The sequence below is a fragment of the Gorilla gorilla genome, chromosome 18 (assembly GCF_029281585.2).
Source record: "Gorilla gorilla gorilla isolate KB3781 chromosome 18, NHGRI_mGorGor1-v2.1_pri, whole genome shotgun sequence".
NCBI lineage: Eukaryota > Metazoa > Chordata > Mammalia > Primates > Hominidae > Gorilla > Gorilla gorilla.
In genome coordinates, this window is record NC_073242.2 from 6,608,960 (window position 1) to 6,632,543 (window position 23,584).

A 23,584-nucleotide genomic window follows, 5' to 3' on the forward strand; every position below is an offset into this window, starting at 1 on the left:
GAGCCCCCGCCAAGAGAAACCGGGCAGACAGGTGGTCCCGGATGCTCCCTCGTCGGGAAGCGCAGTTGGGTTCCTGGGAGCCACTGGGTGCTGGAGGCCCCAGCTCAAGGGCTCAGTGAGCCGGGCCAGCCTGGCCTCTGAGAGGGCTCCCGGAGGAGGCGACCAGGACCCTGGCCTAGAGTCTCAGCAAGTCCATCTCCTTCAAATGCCCCCACCTCGGCTCCACGCCCCTCCTCCAGAGCACACTCGCGTGAGGCGCCAGCTGGAAGATCCTCGCGGGTCCCAGCACCGCAGTGGGTGCCTGGGCCTGACAGAACCTCCCTGAACCCCATCTTTTTTCTCCATCGACACCGGGGCAGAGACGGTGTGGGGGCTGCAGGGCGGGGACTGGTCGGCCTGGGCTCGACAGCTTGGCGAGGGCCTGGTGCGGGCTGGGCAGGCTGGACTGAGGGGCAAAGAGGTCTGGGCGGGGCGGGGCCGCTCTGGGCGTCCGGCCCCCACCAGTTCCTTCCCCCGGCCCCCGCCTCCGCCCTCCCACGCACCTGCGCTGGCCTCCCCCCAAGCCCTGGGGGCAGCGGGCGGGTGGCGCTGGGAGATCAGAGGACTCGGAGGAGTCGGGCCCAGGGGGAGGGGGCGGGGAATTTCCCCCCACGCCTGCCTGGGCCTGCTCCCCTCCCCCTCCCCCGCCAGGTGGGGGGCACGGCTGGGGGAATTCCACTGCAGTGTGAAGGCTCGGGAGAGTCTGGGCTGGGGGTCCCAGGGAAGGGCGGGGCAGGGGGAGGAGGAGGGGACAGACTGGGACCTGGGGCGCAGCTGCCTTTCTCCCCAGACACCAGCTGCCCCTGCCTGTCCCGGACTGAGCGTCCACGACTCCCGCCTGTCTCGTGGGCGCGGGGGCAGGGAGTGGAGCTTCCTCCGTCAGGCCAGCGGCATCTGGACCAGGGGCGGGAGGGGCGTGCGGATCCGAAGAAAGTGTGCGCGTGAGCGCCTGGCAATGAATGGGAGAGAGTGCGAGCGCGTGCGTGCACTGGGAGGAGGGCGCTTGTAACTCGGACATTCCGGGTGTCCTGGGGCGCGTGCGACCACGGGAGGGGGTTCTGTATCTCCCATTTTAAGGGCCTTCCGTCCGCTTGGCCCGCCTGTCCCCCTCCACACCTTCCCACTTGAACCGGCACCGACCTGAGGGAGAGGGGGCCGGGAAGCGCTGGACGCCCGGGGTCGGGGGAGCGGGCGTGGGAGGCGTCTGGACCTGCTGCCTCCGCTCCAGTGCTGGGCGGGGCTTCCCGGCCTCCCATGGGGGGAGGGAGAGACCCAGGGGGAGGGACCCACGGAGGGAAGCGAGGGGGGCAGGAGTCAGCCCGTTGGAGACCTGGGCGAGGGAGACGCCGAGAGCTAGGCTCAGTGGGAGGGGACGGGCGTAGAGGCTGAGGCACCGCCCAGAGCTCGCTGAGACAGAGACTGAGAACGCCCCCGGCCAGATTCCCCCCGGAGAGACCCGGGTAGGGACAGGGACAGAGAGACGCCTTCAGGGGCAGAGGCCCTGGGAGGCAAAGACCCCCAGGAGAGATTTACCCACCCCAGACGGAAAGCGCGGCTCAGAGTCGGACGAGGGCAGACTGTCAGAGGACAACGCCCCCTAGGTCTCCTGGGAGACCCCGAAGCGACCCCGGGGGCAGCCCGGGCCGTGTCCGGGCGAGGGTGATCTATCCTTGGTTGAGAGCGATGGGGACACAAGCCCTGCAGGGCTTCCTCTTTCTCCTCTTCCTCCCGCTGCTGCAGCCGCGTGGGGCCTCGGCTGGGAGCCTGCACAGTCCAGGTAAGTCCCGGCACGGCTGCCGGGCCGCGTTCACCACCCCTTCCTCGGCCTCCACCCCCAGGGCCAGGCCCCCAAGGCTGGGGAAGGGGACAGAGCAGGTGGCCGGAGCAGCTGAGCAGCCCGAGGGCTCCTGCAGGGGCGGGTGCGGGGTCGCTGGCTGGGGACCCAGGCGGGAGGTGGCGTAGGGGCGCGAGGATGCCCGGCGTGGGTCCGGACCTCCCCAGGCCCCGCCTTTGCCGTGCAGGCCTGTCCGAATGCTTCCAGGTGAATGGGGCTGACTACCGCGGCCACCAGAACCGCACTGGCCCGCGCGGGGCGGGCCGCCCGTGCCTCTTCTGGGACCAGACGCAGCAACACAGCTACAGCAGCGCCAGCGACCCCCAGGGCCGCTGGGGGCTGGGCGCGCACAACTTCTGCCGGTGAGGGGCGGGGCCTGCGCTGGGGGCGAGGCTGGGCTCACCATTGCAGGGATGGCCCGAAGCGGGGCCTCTGTGCGGGCGGGGTGGAGGTCTGCCGTGGACTGGCAGCCCAGCCTCCTGGAGAACCTGGGGGCGGGGCCAGAATGAGGGGGGGCGGGGCCAGAATGAGGGGCGGGGCGGGGCGGGGCGCGCGGAACCCTGGCGCAAAAGGGATCCTCCTCAGGTACACAATTTCTGCAGAGCCTCAGTTCAGGGTCAGGAGAGAAACGGACCTGGGCACTCAAAGGACCCGTATGGGCGGGGCCTGGTCAGAGGGGGGGCCGAAAGGGCGGGACCTTGTTAGAGTGGGGCTCTTGTCTTACAACTTATTTTGGGGTTCAGAGCCACAGCTACGGTCTGAGGCAGGATGGACCCAGCGGGAGGAGAGCCGCAAAGCTCAGGAGCTCACTTCTGCTTTTAAGTGGGGTTGGAGGCCAGGCGCGGTGGCTCAGCCTGTAATCCCAGCACTTTGGGAGGCCAAGGCAGGCGGATCATCTGAGGTCAGAAGTTCGAGACCAGCCTGGCTACCATGGTGAAACCCCATTTCTACTAAAAATACAAAAAATTAGCGGGGCATGGTGGCGGGCGCCTGTAATCCCAGCTACTCAGGAGGCTGAGGCAGGAGAATCGCTCGAACCCGGGAGGCGGAGCTTGCAGTGAGCAGAGATCGCGCCACTGCACTCTAGCCTGGGTGACAGAGCGAGACTCCGTCCCAAAAAAAAAAAAAAAAAAAGTGGGGTTTGAGGGACGGAAGTGGCTGAGGCCCAGCGGGGGGGCGGGGGGGGTGAAGACTACAGATGGCCTCAAAGTCCTCATATATGGAGTCAAGTCTAGCAACAGCTGAAGCCCAAAAACAGCTCTCAAGTCCCCTTTAATGACTTCCCGCTGTCCACTCGGAAGTCGACGTCCAGTTCCTTCATCAGGCAGAGCTCTGCGTAGACAAAACTGGAATTTGTGGGTGGACAGCAGGCAGCACAGCCGCTCACAGGCACAGAGCCTTGAAGGCCACTTTGAGCATAGGCTGCGGGGCCGGGCCTGGGTTTGCTATTCTTGGGGTGGTGGGACCCCCACCACCTCCCTCCCACCCGCAGTAACCCAGACGGTGATGTGCAGCCGTGGTGCTACGTGGCTGAGACAGAGGAGGGCATCTACTGGCGCTACTGCGACATCCCCTCCTGTCACAGTGAGTAGCGCGGCTGGACAGAGGTGGGAAAGCTGCTGCATCTGGGAGGAGGGTTGTTTTCGGAGTTACGGAAGTCTGACTCTGCCCACTCAGTGCCAGGCTACCTGGGATGCTTTGTGGACTCAGGGGCACCCCCAGCCCTCAGCGGCCCCAGCGGCACCTCCACGAAGCTCACGGTCCAGGTGTGCCTACGCTTCTGCCGCATGAAGGGGTACCAGGTACTGCTCACGGGCCCAGACCAGTGACCCCTGACCTGGACCTAAAGACCACACTCAACTCCCAACACTCGGTTGCCAAACCCAGACACCGGTTTCTGAACCTCCAGCCCGATTCCCACCCCGACCCCAGGCCCCCACCACTTCACCCCTACCCCAGCCCCTGCCCTGGGGTCACCCAGTCTGTGCTCCCAGCTGGCGGGCGTGGAGGCCGGTTACGCCTGCTTCTGTGGCTCTGAAAGCGACCTGGCCCGGGGACGCCTGGCCCCCGCCACCGACTGTGACCAGATCTGTTTCGGCCACCCTGGACAGCTGTGTGGCGGCGATGGGCGGCTGGGCGTCTATGAAGGTGAGGAGTGGGCGGGGACCAGGGGCCTGGGCGGGCCTCGAGGTGGGGCCTGGCCGGGCAGGGGAGCCGCCGTGTCCTGGTCCTCAGGGTCCTGACTGCCGGCCTCGCCCGCAGTGTCGGTGGGCTCCTGCCAGGGGAACTGGACAGCGCCTCAGGGCGTCATCTACTCCCCGGACTTCCCGGACGAGTACGGGCCGGACCGGAACTGCAGCTGGGCCCTGGGCCCGCCAGGCGCCGCGCTGGAGCTCACCTTCCGCCTCTTCGAGCTGGCCGACCCGCGCGACCGGCTGGAGCTGCGCGACGCGGCTTCGGGCAGCCTGCTCCGCGCCTTCGATGGCGCCCGCCCACCGCCGTCCGGGCCGCTACGCCTGGGCACTGCCGCGCTGCTGCTCACCTTCCGAAGCGACGCGCGCGGCCACGCGCAAGGCTTCGCGCTCACCTACCGCGGTGAGCCTCAGCTCGGCGCGCCCTGCCCGCTGTTCCCACCCCGCTCTCCCCACCCAGCCTCACGCCCCTCTCCGCAGGGCTGCAGGACGCCGCTGAGGACCCAGAGGCCCCCGAGGGCTCGGCCCAGACCCCCGCGGCGCCCCTCGACGGGGCCAACGTGAGCTGCAGCCCCAGGCCTCGGGCTCCGCCGGCCGCGATTGGGGGTGAGGCGGGCGCGCGGGACGGGAGTGAGTCAGGGAGCCGCCCCCTCGCGCCCATCCTCACCGCAGCCGTGTGCCCGCAGCCCGGGTCTTCTCGACGGTGACGGCTGTCTCGGTGCTGCTGCTGCTGCTCCTGGGGCTGCTGCGTCCGCTGCGCCGACGGTGCGGGGCGCTGGGGCAGGGCCTGAGGGCGGACCGGTGGTGGGGAGCTGGAGCCCCAGAAGGGAACAGAGCTAGGAAGGAACTCCTGGGTTCTTAAGGGAGCGAGGCTTTGGGTCCACGCACAGGATCGCGCGCGGGATCGCAGGTAGAGCAGGACGCTGCAGCGGGATTGGACGGGCTCGGCTGATGTCTGCTCCCTCTCTAGGAGCTGTCTGCTGGCTCCGGGAAAAGGGCCCCCGGCGCTGGGGCCTTCCAGGGGCCCCAGGAGAAGCTGGGCTGTGTGGTACCGACAGCCCCGAGGGGTGGCCTTGCCCTGCTCCCCCGGGGACCCCCAGGCTGAGGGTTCTGCCGCAGGCTACCGGCCTCTGAGTGCCTCCAGCCAGAGCTCCCTGCGCTCGCTCATCTCCGCTCTCTGACTCTGGGCCCCGAGGGTCCGCTGGGCCCGCCGCCAGCGAGATGGACACCTGAGATGCTGTGCTGCGCCCTGCCTCGGCCTTGCGCCTGTGTAGGGGCAGCTTGGCCTCTGGTCGTCTTGGGGAGACCAAAAGTCGGACAGGAAACATCTGGTGCTATTATCTGGGACTTGGCCTGACCGTGGGGGTCCAGATGGTCCAGGCCCTCTCCATGGACCTTTATGTGGGGGTGGTCTCTGGTTTCGGAGGTCTTTGAACCCCTCTGGGGGTGGTCCTGGACTGCCGTCCTCAGTGAGAGGTCACAGGTGAACAAAAACAGTCAAAAAGACCCCCACAGATTTTGAATAAAGGATCTACTTTGGTACGGGCCTCGAAAGTTCTTCCGTGGTGGGAGGAGCATGTTAATGACCATACAGGCGCCGAGGGTTGCGTGTGTCCATGCAAATGAAGGGCGTTGCACGCAGACTTTGGTGGAGCTGCCTGGAATGCAGAGAAGGGCCGAGAACACAGACAGATGGGTGGGTGGGTGGAGTCCTGTAGAAGGCGGGGGTGGAAGGGGAGGAGGATCGTGGGCAGCGTTATGCTGAAGAAGGGGTGCGTTCCCGGTCCCTGCTCAGGGTGGACGGGGCGGAGGTCGACTTTGCTCCCCTGGCCTCCAATCTGTTTCCTGTCTGTCCTTGGTAGGGCCCCGCAAGGGTGCGCCTTGTGGGCGATAACTGGGAGCAAATTGGGCCGGGCCCACGCTCCGAGAAGCCTAGCGCGAAGGATAGGGCCTCTCCCGACGGCTGCGGGCGCGTGAGGCACGCCTTCAGAGGCCTGGATACCGTGGAGCGCCTTGCTGCACTCGGGAGTCCACCCGGCGGAAAGATCACTTTGGAGCGGGGGCGTACCGGATGTAGGCCGGACCCGTCCGGCAGCACCTTGGACAGAGCCCGGTCTGCAGGGTAGGGCTAGGTGGCAGGACTGTGCCCTCGAGGGTGGGTGCCCAAAGGTACGGAGACCTGGGTGTCACGCGGAAAGCCCGGATGCACAGTTCTGAGGGAACGCGAGGTGCCAGGGTCACTCTAGCGGAGCCCGCAGGACCCAGAACGTTGGGTCGCAAGCCCACAGCCACCCCATGCAAATGAGGCTGGGATCGCGCACACTATGCTAGGAAGCGAGGCCTGGGCGGCCTCGGGGCGGAGCCTCCCCGCCGGCCGCGCCCATTGGCTCTCGCTGCGCCGACGTCAGGAGCCCGGCGCGCGAAACGCTGGCCGGCCGGCGGGAACTAGGAGCCTGGGCGGAGCCTGGCGTCCCCTCCCGCGTCCGGCCGCGCCCGTCCTCCCGGCTGCAGAGAGACTACCGGCCACCGCCGCCGCCGCCGCCGCGAGCTGTCCCTGCGGCGCGTCTGCCTCGGCGGAGCCGACCTCAGTGCGCTCAGGCGTCCGGTGCGTCCCCAGCCTCCGCCCCGGCGCGGGGGCGTCGGACTCGCGCGTGCGCAGCGCCGGAGGGGCGCGGGCTGGGACCCCCTAGCCAGTGCGTGCGCCGATCGAGCGCAGGGCGATGGGTGGGCGCCGGGCGCCGGGCGCCAGGCAGTGATGGGCCTTCCCGCGCTGCGGCCCCACTGAGGAGGAGGCTCGGGGACAGGAGGAGCACGGGCTGCCCGCGCGGTGCGGACCATGGCGTTCCTGGCCGGGCCGCGTCTGCTGGACTGGGCCAGCTCGCCGCCGCACCTGCAGTTCAATAAGTTCGTGCTGACCGGGTACCGGCCCGCCAGCAGCGGCTCGGGCTGCCTGCGCAGCCTCTTCTACCTGCACAACGAATTGGGCAACATCTACACGCACGGTGAGCCGCGTCCCGCAACGCGCTTCCCACACCCGCGGCCGCCCTGCCCGCGTTGGGCCGGGGGCACTGAGGCCGAGGAGGGCCCCAGCGCCCAAGTCCTGGGCTGCCCCGGCCCTGGCACCGCCAGTAGCCGCGGTGACAAAGCTGCCATTGTCCTGGGCCGCGCTGCCAGCTTCCGCTTTCCCGGCGGGTGGGGGCCGAGTCAGGAGAGGGGAGCTGAGTAGGGTCTGAGCCTGCTTAATCCCTCTGAGCCCCAGGGGTAGGGAGCATGGTGTCCGGCCTCTGTAATCCCAGCGCCCTGGGAACCCACTCCCGCCAGCACCCAGCCGGGAGATGGTGTTGACTGCGATAAGGAGGGCCCGGGAGGAGCCTCCCAGCGCCGCCGTCCTGACGCCCCCGCCCCAAGCCGCTCTGTCTTGGGGCTCCGCCTGGTGGCGGCTCCTTCTTCCCCCAACAGGCGTCCGGCCCCTCCTCCGCGCCCCGCGGAGCTCTGCTGACACAGCCCTGCCCGTCCTTGAGCTGTCCCAGGCAGGCAAGGGGCCCTGAGCGGCCTGGCCCAGCCTGGGTGCCTTTCCCGAGCTTTTGCCCGGCCACATTCCAAGGGTGGGCAGCCTTCGGAGCCCCGTTTGGCCCCTGGGAGGCCAGTACTAGAGGCCGGCAGGGAGGGGTGGAGACCTCCCAGAAAGGGCTAGGCTGGAATCAAACTCCCCAGGGAGAGGTCTGGGGAGATGGGACAAGCCTCTCGAAGCCCCCTTCCCTTCATTCTGGACTTGTCTTCCCCCACCTGGCCTCACCCCTTTATAGAAAAAGGCCCAGTGCCTCCATTTGTCTGGACACTTATGGAGAGGGGAGGACTTGGGTTGGGAAGAGCAAGCCAAGTGGCCCCGGGCTGGCATCACTGCTCACGTGTCCTCTTCACAACTCGAGGTTTCGCTGCCTTAGGCTTCTATGACCTGCTTGTGTGGGGAGAGTAGTGTGGGAGTGGGACGGCCTAGGCCTGTCCTCTGCCATTGCTTACCTGTTGGGCTCACCCGGGGCCGGTCACTCAGCCCCTCCAAGTCTGTTTCCTCACCTGCAAAGTGGGGATCATGGTCTCTACTTCCCAGACCATCCTGAGCCATAAGTAACCAGTGCCAAAAGCCTTTTGCCCAGGGCCTGTCTCTGGCCAAGGCCAGGCCGCCAGCTGGATGACAGCATTACCTGGACCTGTCTTGCTCTGTCCTGTGTTGTGTCTGAACCGTGGTCCCCTTGAGGACGTGACTGAAACTATCTGGTAGATGACTGTCTCCCTCCCTAGGGCTGGCCCTGCTGGGCTTCCTGGTGCTGGTGCCAATGACCATGCCCTGGGGTCAGCTCGGCAAGGATGGCTGGCTGGGAGGCACACACTGCGTGGCCTGCCTTGCACCCCCTGCAGGCTCCGTGCTCTATCACCTCTTTATGTGCCACCAAGGGGGCAGTGCTGTGTACGCCCGGCTCCTCGCCCTGGACATGTGTGGGGTCTGCCTTGTCAACACCCTTGGTGAGTCAGGGCCCAAGGGATGGGAGCTGGAGCCACCGGCGGGAGAGGCATGGGGCACGCATACAAGCCTTCCCATGGGTAGGGAAGGGCGGGAGGACCCTCACAATGACATGCCCTCTCCTGTTCTCTCTTGTGCAGGGGCCCTGCCCATCATCCACTGCACCCTGGCCTGCAGGCCCTGGCTGCGCCCGGCTGCCCTGGTGGGCTACACTGTGTTGTCGGGTGTGGCTGGCTGGCGTGCTCTCACCGCCCCCTCCACCAGTGCTCGGCTCCGGGCATTTGGATGGCAGGCTGCTGCCCGCCTGCTGGTATTCGGGGCCCGGGGAGTGGGTCTGGGTTCAGGGGCTCCAGGCTCCCTGCCCTGCTACCTGCGCATGGACGCACTGGCGCTGCTTGGGGGACTGGTAAATGTAGCCCGCCTGCCCGAGCGCTGGGGACCCGGCCGCTTTGACTACTGGGGCAACTCCCACCAGATCATGCACCTGCTGAGCGTGGGCTCCATCCTGCAGCTGCACGCCGGCGTCGTGCCCGACCTGCTCTGGGCTGCCCACCACGCCTGTCCCCGGGACTGAGCTGCCATGCCAGCCTGCCCACAGCAGCCTCCTAGAGTTAGCAACACCAGGTGTTCCTCCCAACTCGTCTGCAAGGGGCTGGCTCCTTGGATGCTTCCAGCTCATGAGATGTCTCAGCAGGAGCCCTGTTCACCCGTTCTTCCCTGTGGACTGACCTCTTCTACCCACGCCGTGGCGCTCCAACTTCCTTCCCTGCCTTTTCCCTTCCAAGCTCCTATTTTACTGTGTCAGCTGGAAGGAAACCTTTCCCTCTTGGGACCTCTTTACCCTCTGTGACCTGTGGGGTTAGACCAGAGAGGGACTCTGGGGTCATGTCTCGTTCTGAGAGTTCAAGTGCTGCCAGGCCGCCAGCCCAGAGCCCTCACCCTATCCTGTTCCTCCCACCAGGCCTCTGGCCAGTCTTCCTGATCTCCATCTTTCTGCCCTGCATACCAGCCCTCCCAGCAGCCACAAGCTTGCCCGCCCTGGCTCCCTCTGCCCAGAGACTATGGAGTAAGGCATTCAGGACAAAAGGACCAAGGGGGCGTGGACCCTTCTTGTACCAGCTGGCCACAGGCACAAGGGCTGCAGCTGCTTCTTCCAGGAAACTGACACAGGAAGCTCAGCGGCCTCAGATCCTGGGACCCCTGGGCCGTGCCTGCCCTCCACCTTGAGTGCCATACTCCCAACAGCTCCAGGTACCCACCGGGGGATGTGCCTGCTCAGGAAACCTCTTTGCTCCACACAGCATGGGGCTTCAGCTGCTGGCCCAAGGCCAGGAGCGCTGGGTTCTACAGCAGGGCTCAGCCTCAGGGGCGTTAAGACCCTGGATGACATCAATAAAGGGACAGGAAGGGCCATGTTGCCACATGAGCAAGCTTGGGTGCTCCCAAGGTTCAAATACTTTTTATTAGACACGGCCAGGCAGAGAAGACCATGGGAGTTCCCGAGGGGCCCCAGCTTTCAAGGGCGATGGGAGAGACACAGGATAAAAGGTTAAAAGTGCAGAGGCAGAGTCTGGGGCTCAGGTTGGGTCTAGGGTGTCCTCAAACAGGCTGAGGAGGTTCCGAGGCTCAAAGGAGGGGAAGGAGCCCCGAGGAGGCTCTGAGTTGATGTCACTTAGGTCCAGGGCATCCCTGGGAGGAGAGAGTAGCGACACTCAGGATCCAAAAGCTAGCCCTGCCCACCCCAGCCCCTGGACCTGCTTACCTGGGTGTGCACCTGCTCCGGGGGGTGGAGGTGCTCCCCACAGTCCGGGCCAGGACAGCCTCAGGGGAGAGTGAGGGCCTGCAGGAGGGCGGGCGAGACAAGGAGGGTGTCCAGGGCTAGGGAGTGCCGGATGAAACCAGCTCTGTCCCTGTGCAGGCTCCAGGCTCCCGCCTGACAAACAGGCAAGGAGCCACGGTCAGGGACAATAAAAACTTGGTGCACTCTGAAAGCAGCACTTGGACAGCCTTCAAAGTCCTTCCATCTGGCTGCACTCCAAGGCCCCCTCTGTCCTTTTCAGAACACATGGGCTTTGACTGAGGTGGATTTGAAGTAAACTTTTAGTAAATGTAAGCCTTTCTGGAACTTCTTGTCTGCTATCAAGTGCCCCCGAGGGATGAGGTGATGTGTTTGTAAGGAAGGGGCTAATGGCAGAGTCCCCAAGAGCTGTCTGCCCTGAGCGTGTGGTTTCCTAATTACAGCCTCTCACTCAGACACCAGGCCCCAGGGACCAAGGACTTGTTCCCAGGGCAGGGCTCCCCAGACTCCAGAGGCTTTCTCTTCCCAGAGAAGGGACAATGTTTTATCCCTGGGCACTGGCAGCCTCCACTGGGGTCGGGGCTGCACGGCCGGCCACTCCCTGGGGTGCTGGTGCCCTAAGTGTGAAGCCATGCCCTGAACGGCCAGTCCACATGCCCAGCTGCATTAAGCCTGGACAGGCCGCACCCCCGCAGTCTTGGTTCCCTTCCCCAGGATGTGATGGGGGCCAGGTTTGTGGGAGTGGTCCCCATTCACCACGAATCTCCATGGAGCCCCGGTGATATCCCCCACCTTCCCCCTAGCCCCCCATACCCTGCACTTGAACCCACCCTAGGCTGTCGTCATCCCAGTTGCTGGAGAGGCTGCTGTCCAGGAGCAAACTGCAGGGTGGTGAGCCAGGCGGGGTGGCTGGCGGGCCCAGGGGCTGTAGCCAGCTGGCAGGGTGAGCCAGCCCATGCCAGAGCCAGCAGAGCAGGGCAAGCAGGGCCTGTGGGGGAGAGGAGCTCAGGATGTGGGCAGGCGGACCCCCAGGGCTGGGGAGCAGGGCAGGCAGCCGCCACTGTCGGGAGCTTACCTGCCACAGGGCCCACCCTCGGCTCAGGGCCTCCGCTGCCATGCACCACAGCACACCCCAGGCCCGCGGCTGCCTCAACACAGGCAGTGCCAGCAGGGCCTCGGCCGTGGCCCGCAGCTTGGGGTCTGGCTCCAGCATCATGACAAGGACAGAACGCAGCTCGGAAGACAGACCTGCCCATGAGGAAGGGCCACATCGGGGTCCCAGAACACCGACTGCACCCTGAGCCCAGCAGTGCCTCCATGGCCAGCCACTATCTCCCCAGGAGCCCGTGGCAGCACCCCCTCCCGCCCTCACCCACTCACCAGCAGTGAACTCAGGGGGCAGGTAGCCCTGGCGCAGCTGCTGCCAGCCCTCCCCACCGTGGGGCAGCTCCATGTTGCATGCCACTTCCAGGATGGTGAGGCCCAGACTGGCAGGGATGGGATGGGGACAGAAGGGGGCAGGGTTGGCCCTGGGACACAGACCCAGTCCAGGGCTGCCTCTTGGAGGTGGGTGGGAGAGGGCTGCTGTCTTCATCAGTCAGGGAGGGGCGGAAGCAGAGGGAAGGGAGACCCCAACAGCCCTGATCATGAACCCTGGGCAGGATGGGGACATCATGGAATATGGGCTCTGTGCCCAGGGAGCCCACAAGCCACAGTGGTGAGTCCTCCCAGTGCCCTGATGGACAGGCACCACAGTTACTGCTGGCAGGTATTACTATCCTGATGATCAGGGCAGTGGTTACCAGTGTGGACCCTGGAACCCAGCACCTAGGGCCAGTCTCAGCTGTGCCACTTGCTAGCAGTGGGCTCCGGCAAGGCCCTTAACCTGGCTGTAAATGGAGTGACAATTGTTTCTCCTGTGGAGCTGTGAGGAGGCAGGTTACACAAAGTGGCTCTGGAGGGTTCGAGGCTCACAGGCAGCCTGACCAGAGACGCTCTCCACTGGAGGGCAGGGATGGCGTCTCAGCCTTGTGGCTCTGAGGCCGGTTGTCCTGGGCTAGGGTGGAGCTTCCCTCCTGGGGAATGGAGCTTCCGTCCCAGGAAGGGCCTCCCACAGCCTGCCAAACACCTGGCGTGCCCCGGTCCCCACCTGAACACATCCGCTGCTGTTCCATAGGAGCCCTGCAGCAGCTCGGGGGCCATGTAGCGGGGGTCTCCCTCCTGGACCTCACCAGCTCCTGCTGTACCCAGCTCCACCAGCAGTCCGAAGTCACCCAGCTTGCAGCGGCCCCGGGGCCCCAGGAAGATGTTGGCAGGCTTGACATCAAGGTGCACCAGGCCCTGGCCGTGCAGATGGGCCAGGGCAAGCAGCGTGTCCCGCAGATAGCCCCAGACCTGGGCCTCAGGCAGGCTGGCACCCCAGGCCTCACAGTGTTGCTGCAGGCTGGGCCCGCACAGCTCCGTCTGCAGGTACAGGATGCCGCCCTCCTCCCAGGCCTGCTCCAGCCGCACGCAGCATGGGTGCTGCCCCACCTTCTCGTGGCTGCCCACCTCGGCCAGCTTGCGGGCCCGGTCCTTGGGGCCCCGGAATGGTGACATGGAACGCTTTACCGCATAGAGCCGGCCGTCCTCCTTGGAGCGCACCTGGAAGGGAGGTGGTACCCACGCACACAGTGAGGGTGAGCCACAAGTGGCACAATCACATAGGGGGACAACCTGGCAGACCCCATTAAGGGTTCACACACGGGGCACGGTGGTGTAGCTGGCATCTGTCTCAGACCCCTGCCCAGGGTAACAACAAAACCAGACAAACCTCCATCCCTGGGGCTGGGTCTGTGGAGACCCAGCGACGGAGGAGCCAGGGCCGACCTGCACTGACCCCAGGGGACCTCTCGGATGTGTCACGAGGTGGAAAAAGCAGCTGCAGAGCAACACAGGCAGCCCGGGCTGTGGTGTGAAAAGCGGGCTCCCCTGTGAGAAAGCTGACCCGGGGGCCAATGTTGTTTGTACTTTTTAACATATAGGACTCATACAAGGGAAAACTCCTCTCTAAAAGAAAATATAAATGACTGGAAACTGTGTTTAAGAAAAGCAAGGTGGCAGGCAGGGGGTAGCTCAAAGCCTGCCAGCCTGGGGAGGGCTGGCCAGGCACTGCACTCAGGGCCGGTGCCAGAGGCTGGGCCGACTCGCCAAGGACGCTGCACAGCTGGCGCCAGGGCCGGAGGAGATGGCACGGGCTGCTGCAGGGTGTGCCAGACTCTGGACAAGGGGCCAGTATGCACAGAGCAACCCCTGGAGGGGCCTGCATTGGGGATGATGGGAGCAGCCAAGTCAAATGTGGAGGGAGCCTGTGAGCCCAGCAGGGACAGGCTGTAGGGAACGGAAGGGGATCAGGCTGCCCAGGACCCTGTCCTGCCAAGGGAGGTGCAGAAACACAAAGGAGGTCCCCCAGATGGGCCTAGAAGCCGTCCCCTCACTCACCTTGAAGACCTCTCCATAGGAGCCGTGGCCCAGGCGGCTGAGCCTCTGGAAGCTCTGCTGGAAGAAGGACTCTGGCCGGCTTGGGTCATACCCAGGGCTCTGCAGAGTCTCTGAGGCCTCGCCCCGGAATGACACCCGCCGGGGCTGCAGCTGGTGCCAGCCTGGGGTCCGAGGAGGGAAGAGGCGGCTGATGGGGATGCTGCCCTTGGCAGGGGGCGGAGGTGGGAGGCTCCGGCTGAGCCCCCTGGGCCTCTTGAGGGAGAATCCAGGTTCTGCGTGGCGGAAGTAGGCCGGGACTGGGATGGGGGTGCCACTCAGAGGTGGCGGGGTGCCCTCCGTGGGCACGGGCATGGCCAGTGCAGGAGGCCCTGGGGGCAGAGACAGAGGCTGAGTACAGGCCAGCATGTCCACTCTGATACCACCTGGCCCTGTGGCCCCAAAGAGGCCACAGAAGAGAGCTATGTCTATACCACACGCTTATTCTACTTTAAACGGCAATGGGAACAATAAGCACCTACCAAGAAAAGGCAGAGGACAGACTCATACTCACCTGCCCACCAGGCTGTTGTATTTTAGAGATGATAGAAACATAAGAGGAAAACCATGTGGCCCGTGTTCCTGAGGGTCTTGCAGTCGGGTTAAGAGCAAGGCGGTTTGGAGTCAGATGGGCTGCGCCTGCCATCCCTGCCCTCATCACGGCCAGCTCTTTGACCCTGAACTACACAACCTCTTCCGAGACTACACGGGCCCACGATCCCTTATCTCCAATTCCAAACTGAAAACCCAGAATCCCTCAAGTGTCTTTCTTTTTCATAACTGTCGTGCCAAAACCCAGTTAGTGGTGTCCACTTCCAGAATGACAGTGTGTGCAGCTCCGTGGACCCCTGCCCCAGTGAAACAGCACAACTGGTGACGATTATTCAAAAGCAAGCACTGAAAGCCTCTGGGCATGGTGCCCAGGGCACACAGCAAACAAAGGTTTACACAAGAAAACCTGCTAAGGCCTGGGAATAATGGCAAGCCTGTTGGCACCTGAGCCATGACACTCCTGCCCTCCCACCTCCAGCACCCCTCTCCCCCCGCCTAGCACTGGGGGAAGGTGTGGCCAAGAAGAAGGGCTCCCTCTCCCCCAGCTCCCCGTCAAGGGTTACGGTGTTTGCCCAGGAGGGCCAGGTTCTCAGCACTTCTCAACCCTCCCAGCTCCACATGGCAGAGGCTAAATTCCAGCTGAGCGTGGCAGACAGGCCAGGGGCTCCTTTCTTCCACCTGCCCCCAAGCATAGAATAGAGGCTATATCTCAGGCCCGGCAGGCTGGGAACATGGAGCCCCAGCTCATTTGTAGGAAGGAGGCTCCACACTGGGAGAGGGCAACCAAGAAGGCCAGAGGCTCCTGCCCGACCCAGCGACCTGCTCCTAAAGCAATAGCAGCACTCAGAGAGGTGCCCCGCTGTCCTGCCCCCAGTTCCACAGCACGGCTCAGACAGAGATTTAGCCTAGGGGTAGACGTAGGTCATAAATAGAGCTCTCCCCACCCACCAACCCCCTGAAAATTGGCTTGATTTGAAACAGTGCGTAGGGAAGTTCAAGTTTAAAGGGGCTGTCAAAATCAGTGGAAGTTTTGGTGGTGAGCCGTTAAGAAGAGACTGCTACCCGCATTAGGGCAACCAGCTGAACCATAGGCCAGCTAGTTTACCACAGAGAAGTGGAGAAAGAGCTAGCTAGGAAGAGCCTGCCTGCAGTCAGAACAAACCTCACTGACCTCAAAAGCCACCCTGTCAAAGGAGCTCAAAATTAATTGGATCTGGCCAGGCACAGTGGCTCATGCCTGTAATCCCAGCATTTTAGGAGGCTGAGGTGAGTAAATCACCTGAGGTGAGGAGTTCGAGACCAGCCTGGCCAACATGGTAAAACCCCATCTCTACCAAAAATACAAAAATTAGCTGGGTGTGGTGGTGCATGCCTGTAGTCCCAGCTACTCGGGAGGCTGAGGCAGGGGAATTGCTTGAACCTGGGAGGCAGAGATTACAGTGAGCCAAGATCGTGCCACTGCACTCCAGCCTGGGCAACAGAGCGAGACTCTGTCTCAAAAAAAAAAAAAATATTTTTTAATTGGATTGGACCGTGGAACACTTTATGCCCCAAGGTATTGTTTGTTTGTTTCTTTTTGAGACAGGGTCTCACTCTGTTGCCCAGGCTGGAGTGCAGTGGTATGATCTCGGCTCACTGCAGCCTCCGACTCCCAGGTTCAAGTAATTCTCTTGCCTCAGCCTCCTGAGTAGCTGGGATTACAGGCGTGTGCCAACACACTAGAATAATTTTTATATTTTTAGTAGAGATGTGGTTTCACCATGTTGGTGAGGCTGGTGCACCAAAGTATTATAAAAAATAATAGAGCGGCTGGGTGTGGTGGCTCACGCCTGTAATCCCAGCACTTCGGGAGGCAAGGTGGGTGGATCACTTGAGGTCAAGACTTCGAGACCAGCCTGGCCAACATGGTGAAACCCCATCTCCACTAAAAATACAAAAATTGGCCGGGTGTGCTGGTGCATGCCTGTAATCCCAGCTACTCAGAGGCTGAGGCAGGAGAACTGCTTGAACCCAGGAGGTGGAGGTTGCGGTGAGCCGAGATTGCGTCACTGCACTCCAACTGGGCGACAACAGCAAAACTCCATCTCAAAAATATATATATAATAATAAATAAAAAATTAAAAAGAGCAGTCTCCAGTGCCTGAGGGAGTAGAGGGGTGAGGGGAGCGATGCTACCTGGGCCTGGCTGGCAGGCTGCCCTCCATCTTGTGGAGACTCTTCCTCTGACTCTAATTACCCCAGAGTCCCAGCCCAGGGTTTCTCCAAGTCAGGAGCCAGGGTGTTGGGATCCTCGAGGTCACTGGTCACAAGCACAGCCTCCAGGCCCACCCCTGGCACACTCGGGGACCTGGGCCTGTGCATCTTAACCCAGTTCTCCCACCGTCCCTGCCCTACGACTTACGTTCTAGCATGACTGGCCTGGCCCAACAGCCTCAGTGGTGGGATGGGGGAGGCAGGAGCAGGGGCTCCCACGCGAATCCAGGGTGTCCCTGAGCTAAGGCCAGGCGGGGGTGACCTCCGCAGCTTCCGGGGCCCTGGGCGATCGGGCCGTCTCGCCTCACCCTCTCACCAGGCCCGACACATCTGCTGGCCACCTTGCCCGGTAGACGGTAAGTTCCTCCCAGGCAGGGCCGCGGCTGAGTTCACTCCGTGGGTGTGGGGAGACCCTGGCGAACAGAGCAGTGGACGGGCTGTCACGGGCAGGGGCTGTCACGAGGGAAGAGGGGCTGTTGCAGAAGAAGAGAGGCTGTCCCGGGGGAGGGGCTGTCACGGAGGAAGGACTGTCACGGGGAGGGCGGTGGCGCGGGGTTGATGGACAGCAGGCGGGGTCTCCGGGAGGGGCGAGTAGGGCGGGGCCGCCGCTGGGAAGGGGCTCGAGGCAAGGGAACCAGGAATTGGGGAGGACGGGAGGCAGGGGCTCGCGGGGGCGGGCCTGAGGGGACGCGAGCGGGCCGCCGGGGAGGCCTGAGGGGCAGGGGTAACGCAGACCTGGCGAGGCGGAGGGGAGCGGCGAGGTGGCCACGCCGAGGCCCCTTACGGCGGGGTCTGGGCTCACCTGGGGCGACTGGGCGGGGCGCGGGTCCGCGAGGGCCCAGATTCCGGGTCCGCGGAGGCCGCGGGGCCCCTCGGGTGGCTCAGCGGGCCGGAGTCTGCCGTCGACTGTTCCGGACGCCCGGGCGGAGGACTCCCGTGAGGGGGACTCCCGTGAGGGGGAACGGCCCGTGAACGCGCGCGGAGCTGCTCGCGCCAAAAATTCCAAACCGGCCTCGAGGCTCCTCCCCCTCCCCAGTGCAGCCCGTCAGGGGTGCCCGGGCTCCGAGGCTCCGCCCCTCGTGCTGCGTGCGCGCCGCCGAGCCGCCCCGCCGCTCACTGCGCAGGCGCACAGGATTCTCTGCTCTGGCCCGGGGCGTGGGCGGCGGCCTGGTTCCGAGTCGCTGCGCGGGGATTCAGCCGCCCAGTCCCTGGGACGCCCACTGCCTTCCAGGCCTCGCACCCGACACCCACCGCCCTCGCTGGGCTGGCGTAGTGTTTGGGTCCATAAAAGGGACGGCCATCCCGGTGCTCGGAGCAGGCGTAGCCCCAGGGTTAATCCGGGTAGGACCAGGAAGTCCCTACGGTCTCCTGGGTCCCGGCACCCCCCTTCTCACTCCGGCCGTGTTCTGAACCAGGGTCGCGGTGGGAGGCCAGACGCACGACCCCCAACCCCTAGCGCACGGCTTCGGGAGCCAGAAAAAGCCGCCTCTTCCAGGAAGCTCTCCAGATAGGCAGGACTGTGGTTGGCCTGACCTCGCCTGCCTGCGGCTTCCCTGCCAACAGGCCTCAGCTACTTTTTTTTTTTTTTTTTTTTGAGACAGGGTCTCACTGTCACCAAGGCTGGAATGCAGTGGTGCAGTCCCCAGGTTCAGGCGGTTCTCCCACCTCAGCCTGCCGAGTATGTGAGATCACAGGCGCGCGCCACCGCACTCGGCTCATGTATTTTATTTTTAGACAGGGTCTCATTCTGTTGTCCAGGCTGGAGTGCAGTGGGGCGATCTCGGCTCACTGTAACTTCCGCCTCCCAGGCTCAAGCGTTCCTCCCACCTCAGCCTCCTGAGTAGCTGGGACCACAGGCGCGCGCCACCACACCCAACTAATTTTTGCATTTTTTTGTAGAGACGGTGTTTTACCATGTTGGCCAGGCTGGTGTCGAACTTCTGAACTCAAGCGATCCGCCCGCCTCGGCCTCCCAGAGGGCTGGGATTACAGGCGTGAGCCACCGCGATTGGCCGCAGGATCATAGTTCACTGCAGCCTCGAGCAGCCACTTCCGGGGCAGCTCCTCCATCCTCCGAGTTTGAGACTTGCTCTCAGCTCAAATCCCTTCAGCGCCCTCCTGGCTGAACGACCTTGGGAATGCACTGAGCCTTTCTGAGCTTCGGATTAGTCTCCTCTCCTAAAAAAAAAAAACAGCTGAGGACGCTGGGATGATCCCCTAAAGTGATTAGCAGGGGCCCTCGCGGAGCAAGTCGGGCTAGGGATTGTTCCTTCCCTCACCGAGGGGCTCTTTATCTGTTTAACTGGGTGGGAGGAGTACGCTTCCGGCCAACCCTCCCCCAAACGCTGTCCTTCTCACTCTCACCTCTCCTTCCGCCTTATTTTTGCTATTGCCCTGATCTCTGTCCGATATTCTATCTTTTGTTTGTGAGTTCACTTGTTGACTACCTGCTCCTTCTAGCCCTGGCCTCCAGAACCAGTCCCCCAAACCCTCCATCCTCCCCCACAAGTCTCTGACAGGTCATGGACTGCAAAGCTTCCCACCCATTCAGTGCCTGCACCGTCTGTAAACGTTCTGTGCATGGAGCAGCAGTGTGGGGGAGGAGAGGCTGGGATCCTGGCTGGGGGCGGCAGCCCACCTGCCTGCACCTTTCCTTGTCCTTCGCATCTCTGGCAGCTGTGCCCCAGTGACTCAGGCAGGATCCTTGTTGATGACTCCAGACTGGCCCCCAGGAGGCCTGGGGCACACACAGGCCCCTCCCCAGCTGCCTAGGGCTACCTCTGCCAGCCCCATCTCCCCAACGGGTCCCCTTCCAACCGCCCATTTTTTAAAGTCTTATTCACAATGATAATTTAAAAAAAAAAAAAAAAAAGCATGGAAACACATGCTTCCGATGTAAATTTCACTGTGTGAGGAAAGGCTCTAATATAAATATATGTAAATGGAAATAAGTAGATGGAGCAGATAAGTGCGTGGTGTGAGGGAAACTAGGGCTGCGATCCTGCCTGCCCCAGTTTCTGCGTGTGTAAAATGGGGATAAAAATAATAGTTTTCTAGCCTAGGCAACATAGCAAGGCCCTGTCTCAAGAAAGAAAAAAGAAAGGAAAGGAAGGGAAGAAAGGGAAAGAAAAAGAGAAAGAAAGGAAAGAAAAGGAAGGAAGGAAAGAAAGGGAGAGAAAAAAAGAAAAGAAAGAAGAAATAAAGTAGTGAGGCACAGTGGTACACACCTGGAGTCCCGGCTCCTCAGGAGGCTGGAGTAGGAGGATCACTTGATCCCTGGAGTTAAAGGCCGCAGTGAGGGCCGGGTGCAGTGGCTCATGCCGGTAACCCCAGCAGTTTGGGAGGCTGAGGCAGGTGGATCACTTGAGTTCAGGAGTTCGAGACCAGGCTGGCCAATATGGTGAAACCCCTTCTCTACTAAAAATACAAAAATTAGCTGGGTGTGATGGCAGGCGCCTGTAATCCCAGCTACTCGGGAGGCTGAGGCAGAATTGCTTGAACCTGGGAGGCAGAGGTTGCAGTGAGCCAACATCGCACCACTGCACTCCAACCTGGGTGACAAGAGCGAGACTCTGTCTCAAAAAAAAAAAGCTGCAGTGAGCCTGGACAACAGAGTGAGACCCTGTAAAAAATATAAAGTGACAATAATAGTAGTTCCTCCTTCCTCGGGGAGTATGAGCACCACATGAGAAAACGCCTGTGAAGTGCTTAGCACAGAGCCGAACACACAGTAGGGGCTTACTCATTGTTTCAGAATAACAGGCTGGGCGAGGTGGCTCAAGCCTATAATCCCAGCAATTTGGCAGGCTGAGGCGGGCAGGTCACTTGAGCTCAGAAGTTAGAGACCAGCCTGGGCAATATGGCAAAACCCTGTCTCTACAAAACATTCAAAAATTAGCTGGGCATGGTGGTGTGTACCTGTGCTCCCAGCTAGTCAAGAGGGTGAGGTGGGAGGATCGCTTGAGCCCAGGAGGTGGATGTTGCAGTGTGCCGAGATGGCGTCACTGCACTCCAGCCTGGGCGACAGAGCGAGACTCGGTCTCAAATTAATAATAATAATAATAATAATAATAATAATAATAATAATAATAATAAAAAAACAGTAAGACCACCTCATCTGTACAGTCTGTTGCAGTTTTCAACGCTGCAGTCTGGGCCAAAAAGAGGCCCCAGGAGGAAAGAAGCCCGGACTCCTCTAACCACCTTGGGGTCACAGGGACCGAGGCACGGGCCCACAGGGTTCCTGACCAACGCGCTTTGCCGACCTCCTTCCAGGAGGAATCCTCCCAGCCGCCACCTAGGCACCGGGTTCCCGCGAGTCCCACCCGCGCGACCAGGCGCGGGCCGCGCGCGCCCCCGTGTGTCCCGTCGCCGCCACAGCACCCGCGGCTCCGCCCAGACTCTCCAAGGAAGACTCACTCATGCGGTTTCCGCCACAAAAGGAAAGGCGAGGCCGGGCGCGGTGGCTCACGCCTGTAATCCTAGCACTTTGGGTGGCCGAGACGGGCGGATCACCTGAGGTCAGGAGTTTGAGACCAGCCTGGCCAACATGGTGAAACCCCGATTCTACTAAAAACACAAAAATTAGCCAGGCGTGGTGTCGGGCGCCTGTAATCCCAGTTACACAGGAGGCTGAGGCAGGAGAATCACTTGAACCCGGGAGGCGGAGGTTGCAGTGAGCCGAGATGGCACGACTGCACTCCAGCCTGGGCGACAAGAGCAAGACTCCGTCTCAAAAGAAAAAAAGCGAGGGAATGACGACCACAGGTGCAAACGTGGCTGTCCTAATGGGAGGAAGGGGACTGTGATGAGTGCTTCTGCAGAACTGGCTATGTTCTACTTCTTGACCCAGGTGCTGGGTGCATAGGGGTTTGTCTCATAAGTACGATTGCTGCACGGCACATTCACATCTCATGTGTGCTAATCTTTGCATGCTATGTTTCACACTTGAATAAGGTTTTTTATTTTATTTATTTATTTATTTTCAGACGGAGCCTTGCTCTGTTACCAGGCTGGAGTACAGTGGCGCGATCTCGGCTCACTGCAACCTCCACCTCCCGGGTTAAGCGATTCTCCGGCCTCAGCCTCCCGAGTAGCTGGGATTACAGGCGCACACCACCATGCCCAGCTGATTTTTGTATTTTTAGTAGAGACAGAGTTTCACCACGTTGGCCAGGATGGTCTCAATCTCTCGACCTGGTGATCCGCCCGCCTCGGCCTCCCAAAGTGCTGGGATTACAGGCGTGAGCCACCGCGCCCAGCCTGTGTTTTGATTATTTTTGAGACAGGGTCTCACTCTGTCGCCCAGGCAATAGTATGATCACGATTCACTGCAGCCTCAACCTCCCAAGCTCAAGTGATTCTCCCACCTCAGCCTCCCAAGTAGCTGGAACCACGGGGGTGCACCACCCAACCCTGGCTAATTTTTAATTTCTTGTAGAGACGGGAGTCTCATTATGTTGCCCAGGCTGGTCTTGAGCTCCTGGGCTCAAACAATCCTCCTGCCTCGGCCTCCTGAAGTACTGGAATTATAGGCATGAGCACTGTGCCTCGCCACACTTGCATAAGGCTTTTATTTTTCTGACACTACACCAAAGGAATTGCATAAGGTTTTGTTTTGTTTTGTTTTGTTTTGTTTTAAGACGGAGTTTCACTCCTGTTGCCCAGGCTGGAGTGCAGTGGTGCGATCTCGGCTCACCGCAACCTCCACCTCCCGGGTTCAAGCATTTCTCCTGCCTCAGCCTCCAGAGTAGCTGGGATTACAGGCATGTGCCACCACGCCCGGCTAATTTTGTATTTTTAGTAGAGACAGGGTTTCTCCATGTGGTCAGGCTGGTCTTGAACTACTGGCCTCAGGTGATCACCCCTCCTCGGCCTCCCAAAGTGCTGGGATTACAGGCATGAGCCACTGCACCAGGCCTGCATAAGGTTTTAATAAACTGGCAGATGGGTGGGGAGAAGGAGTTTGTAGAGGTCAGCTTTGCTGGTGTGAGTTGCCTTGGGATGCCCAGGAAGGTATACTAGAGGCTCCGATGCTTGGGTTTGGGCTGAAGAGCTGCCCAAACAGAGTGGCCTGCAGGACGCTCAGCACAGCTGCGAGTGCAGAAGGTGTCCGCCCGGCTGGCGCCTGGCCACCGCTCCAGCTGTCCTCCCCAAATTCCTGCCCTCACGGGTGCCGCTGGTGTCAAGCAGCTGGCAGGGAGTCTCTTGCCATTTTAGGCAATGCACTTCCTGGGCCTGGGTCGTGCACTTCCAACACCCCTGCTCTTACCCTGCCCTTGGCCCTCAGCCCTAGCCCCTCAGCTGCTGCTCTGTTCAGAGGCTGTGCTGTGTCCCCTCAGGCCAGGGTGCCTGGGAGCAAAGGGTAGCCCAGGTCAAGACTCCATCAGGGGCTTTCCCAGCCCACACATAGTCTCTGTGCTGTCAGGCAGGCCCTGCCTGGGTGGGTCTGGGGGTGAGCAGAGAGGACTGGCTGTGCTGGGAGTCAGAGTGGCGGCATTGCAGGGGCTGGGACACCCGACTGGGTCCAGCCTGGTCCTGAGTGGCTGTCAGGCTAGCCCAAGGCCCTGGGCTGGCTAGCACTTTCCAAGGCCATGCCAGCACCAGGCAGCCTGGCAGTGGTGGCGGGCACTGGTGTTCCCTCTGGCAGTGGCCAAGCAGGCGCCCATCCGTTACCTCCCACAGGGCGTCTCCTGGTTTCCCGCCTGCCTCCTCCTGGGCTACGCTTTCCCAGCACCCTGCAGGGCAAGCCATGTGTCTGTGTAGGAGCTCTCAGCCGGCCCAGGTCTGAAGCAGACACCTCGTCCCATCTGGCATAACTGGGCCTACTGCCCGCCTGTAAGCATGTAAGGTGCTTGAGAGCAGGGACAGCAGACGTGGGG

The 23,584-nt window shown here is 62.1% G+C and overlaps 3 protein-coding genes across 8 annotated transcripts; 2 read left to right on the forward strand and 1 right to left on the reverse strand.

Moving 5' to 3' along the window:
* The first annotated feature begins 1,354 nt into the window (after positions 1-1,354).
* KREMEN2 (kringle containing transmembrane protein 2) lies at positions 1,355-5,606 on the forward strand. Of its 2 annotated transcripts, XM_055365055.2 has the most exons (9): positions 1,355-1,816; positions 2,061-2,235; positions 3,366-3,457; positions 3,551-3,675; positions 3,868-4,021; positions 4,136-4,468; positions 4,546-4,671; positions 4,752-4,830; positions 5,036-5,606. In XM_055365055.2, the coding sequence occupies exons 1-9, from the start codon at positions 1,723-1,725 to the stop codon at positions 5,244-5,246; spliced, it is 1,389 nt and encodes a 462-aa protein (XP_055221030.1). In that variant the 5' UTR covers positions 1,355-1,722; the 3' UTR covers positions 5,247-5,606. The 2 variants fall into 2 exon arrangements, with proteins under 2 accessions (XP_055221030.1, XP_055221032.1); XM_055365057.2 differs by lacking the exon at positions 4,752-4,830 and having other exon boundaries at positions 5,036-5,199.
* Positions 5,607-6,470: 864 nt separating this feature from the next.
* On the forward strand, positions 6,471-10,697 carry PAQR4 (progestin and adipoQ receptor family member 4). Of its 3 annotated transcripts, XM_055365061.2 has the most exons (4): positions 6,483-7,067; positions 8,365-8,586; positions 8,725-8,894; positions 9,096-10,697. In XM_055365061.2, the coding sequence occupies exons 1-4, from the start codon at positions 6,902-6,904 to the stop codon at positions 9,156-9,158; spliced, it is 621 nt and encodes a 206-aa protein (XP_055221036.1). In that variant the 5' UTR covers positions 6,483-6,901; the 3' UTR covers positions 9,159-10,697. The 3 variants fall into 3 exon arrangements, with proteins under 3 accessions (XP_055221035.1, XP_055221037.1, XP_055221036.1); XM_055365060.2 differs by having other exon boundaries at positions 6,471-7,067; positions 8,725-10,697; XM_055365062.2 differs by lacking the exon at positions 8,365-8,586 and having other exon boundaries at positions 6,478-7,067; positions 8,725-10,697.
* On the reverse strand, positions 10,000-17,801 carry PKMYT1 (protein kinase, membrane associated tyrosine/threonine 1). 3 transcript variants are annotated; one of them, XM_055365053.2, is made up of 9 exons: positions 17,506-17,801; positions 16,852-17,116; positions 13,863-14,230; positions 12,532-13,025; positions 11,763-11,869; positions 11,458-11,630; positions 11,213-11,370; positions 10,347-10,424; positions 10,000-10,273 (listed from the first exon to the last, which is right to left on the reverse strand). In XM_055365053.2, exons 2-9 carry the CDS (start codon positions 16,859-16,861, stop codon positions 10,162-10,164), a joined length of 1,500 nt encoding a protein of 499 aa, XP_055221028.1. In that variant the 5' UTR covers positions 16,862-17,116; positions 17,506-17,801; the 3' UTR covers positions 10,000-10,161. The 3 variants fall into 3 exon arrangements, with proteins under 3 accessions (XP_055221028.1, XP_055221029.1, XP_055221027.1); XM_055365054.2 differs by having other exon boundaries at positions 16,852-17,156; positions 17,506-17,765; XM_055365052.2 differs by lacking the exons at positions 13,863-14,230; positions 16,852-17,116; positions 17,506-17,801 and adding an exon at positions 13,195-13,854.
* Between the last annotated feature and the right edge of the window lie 5,783 nt (positions 17,802-23,584).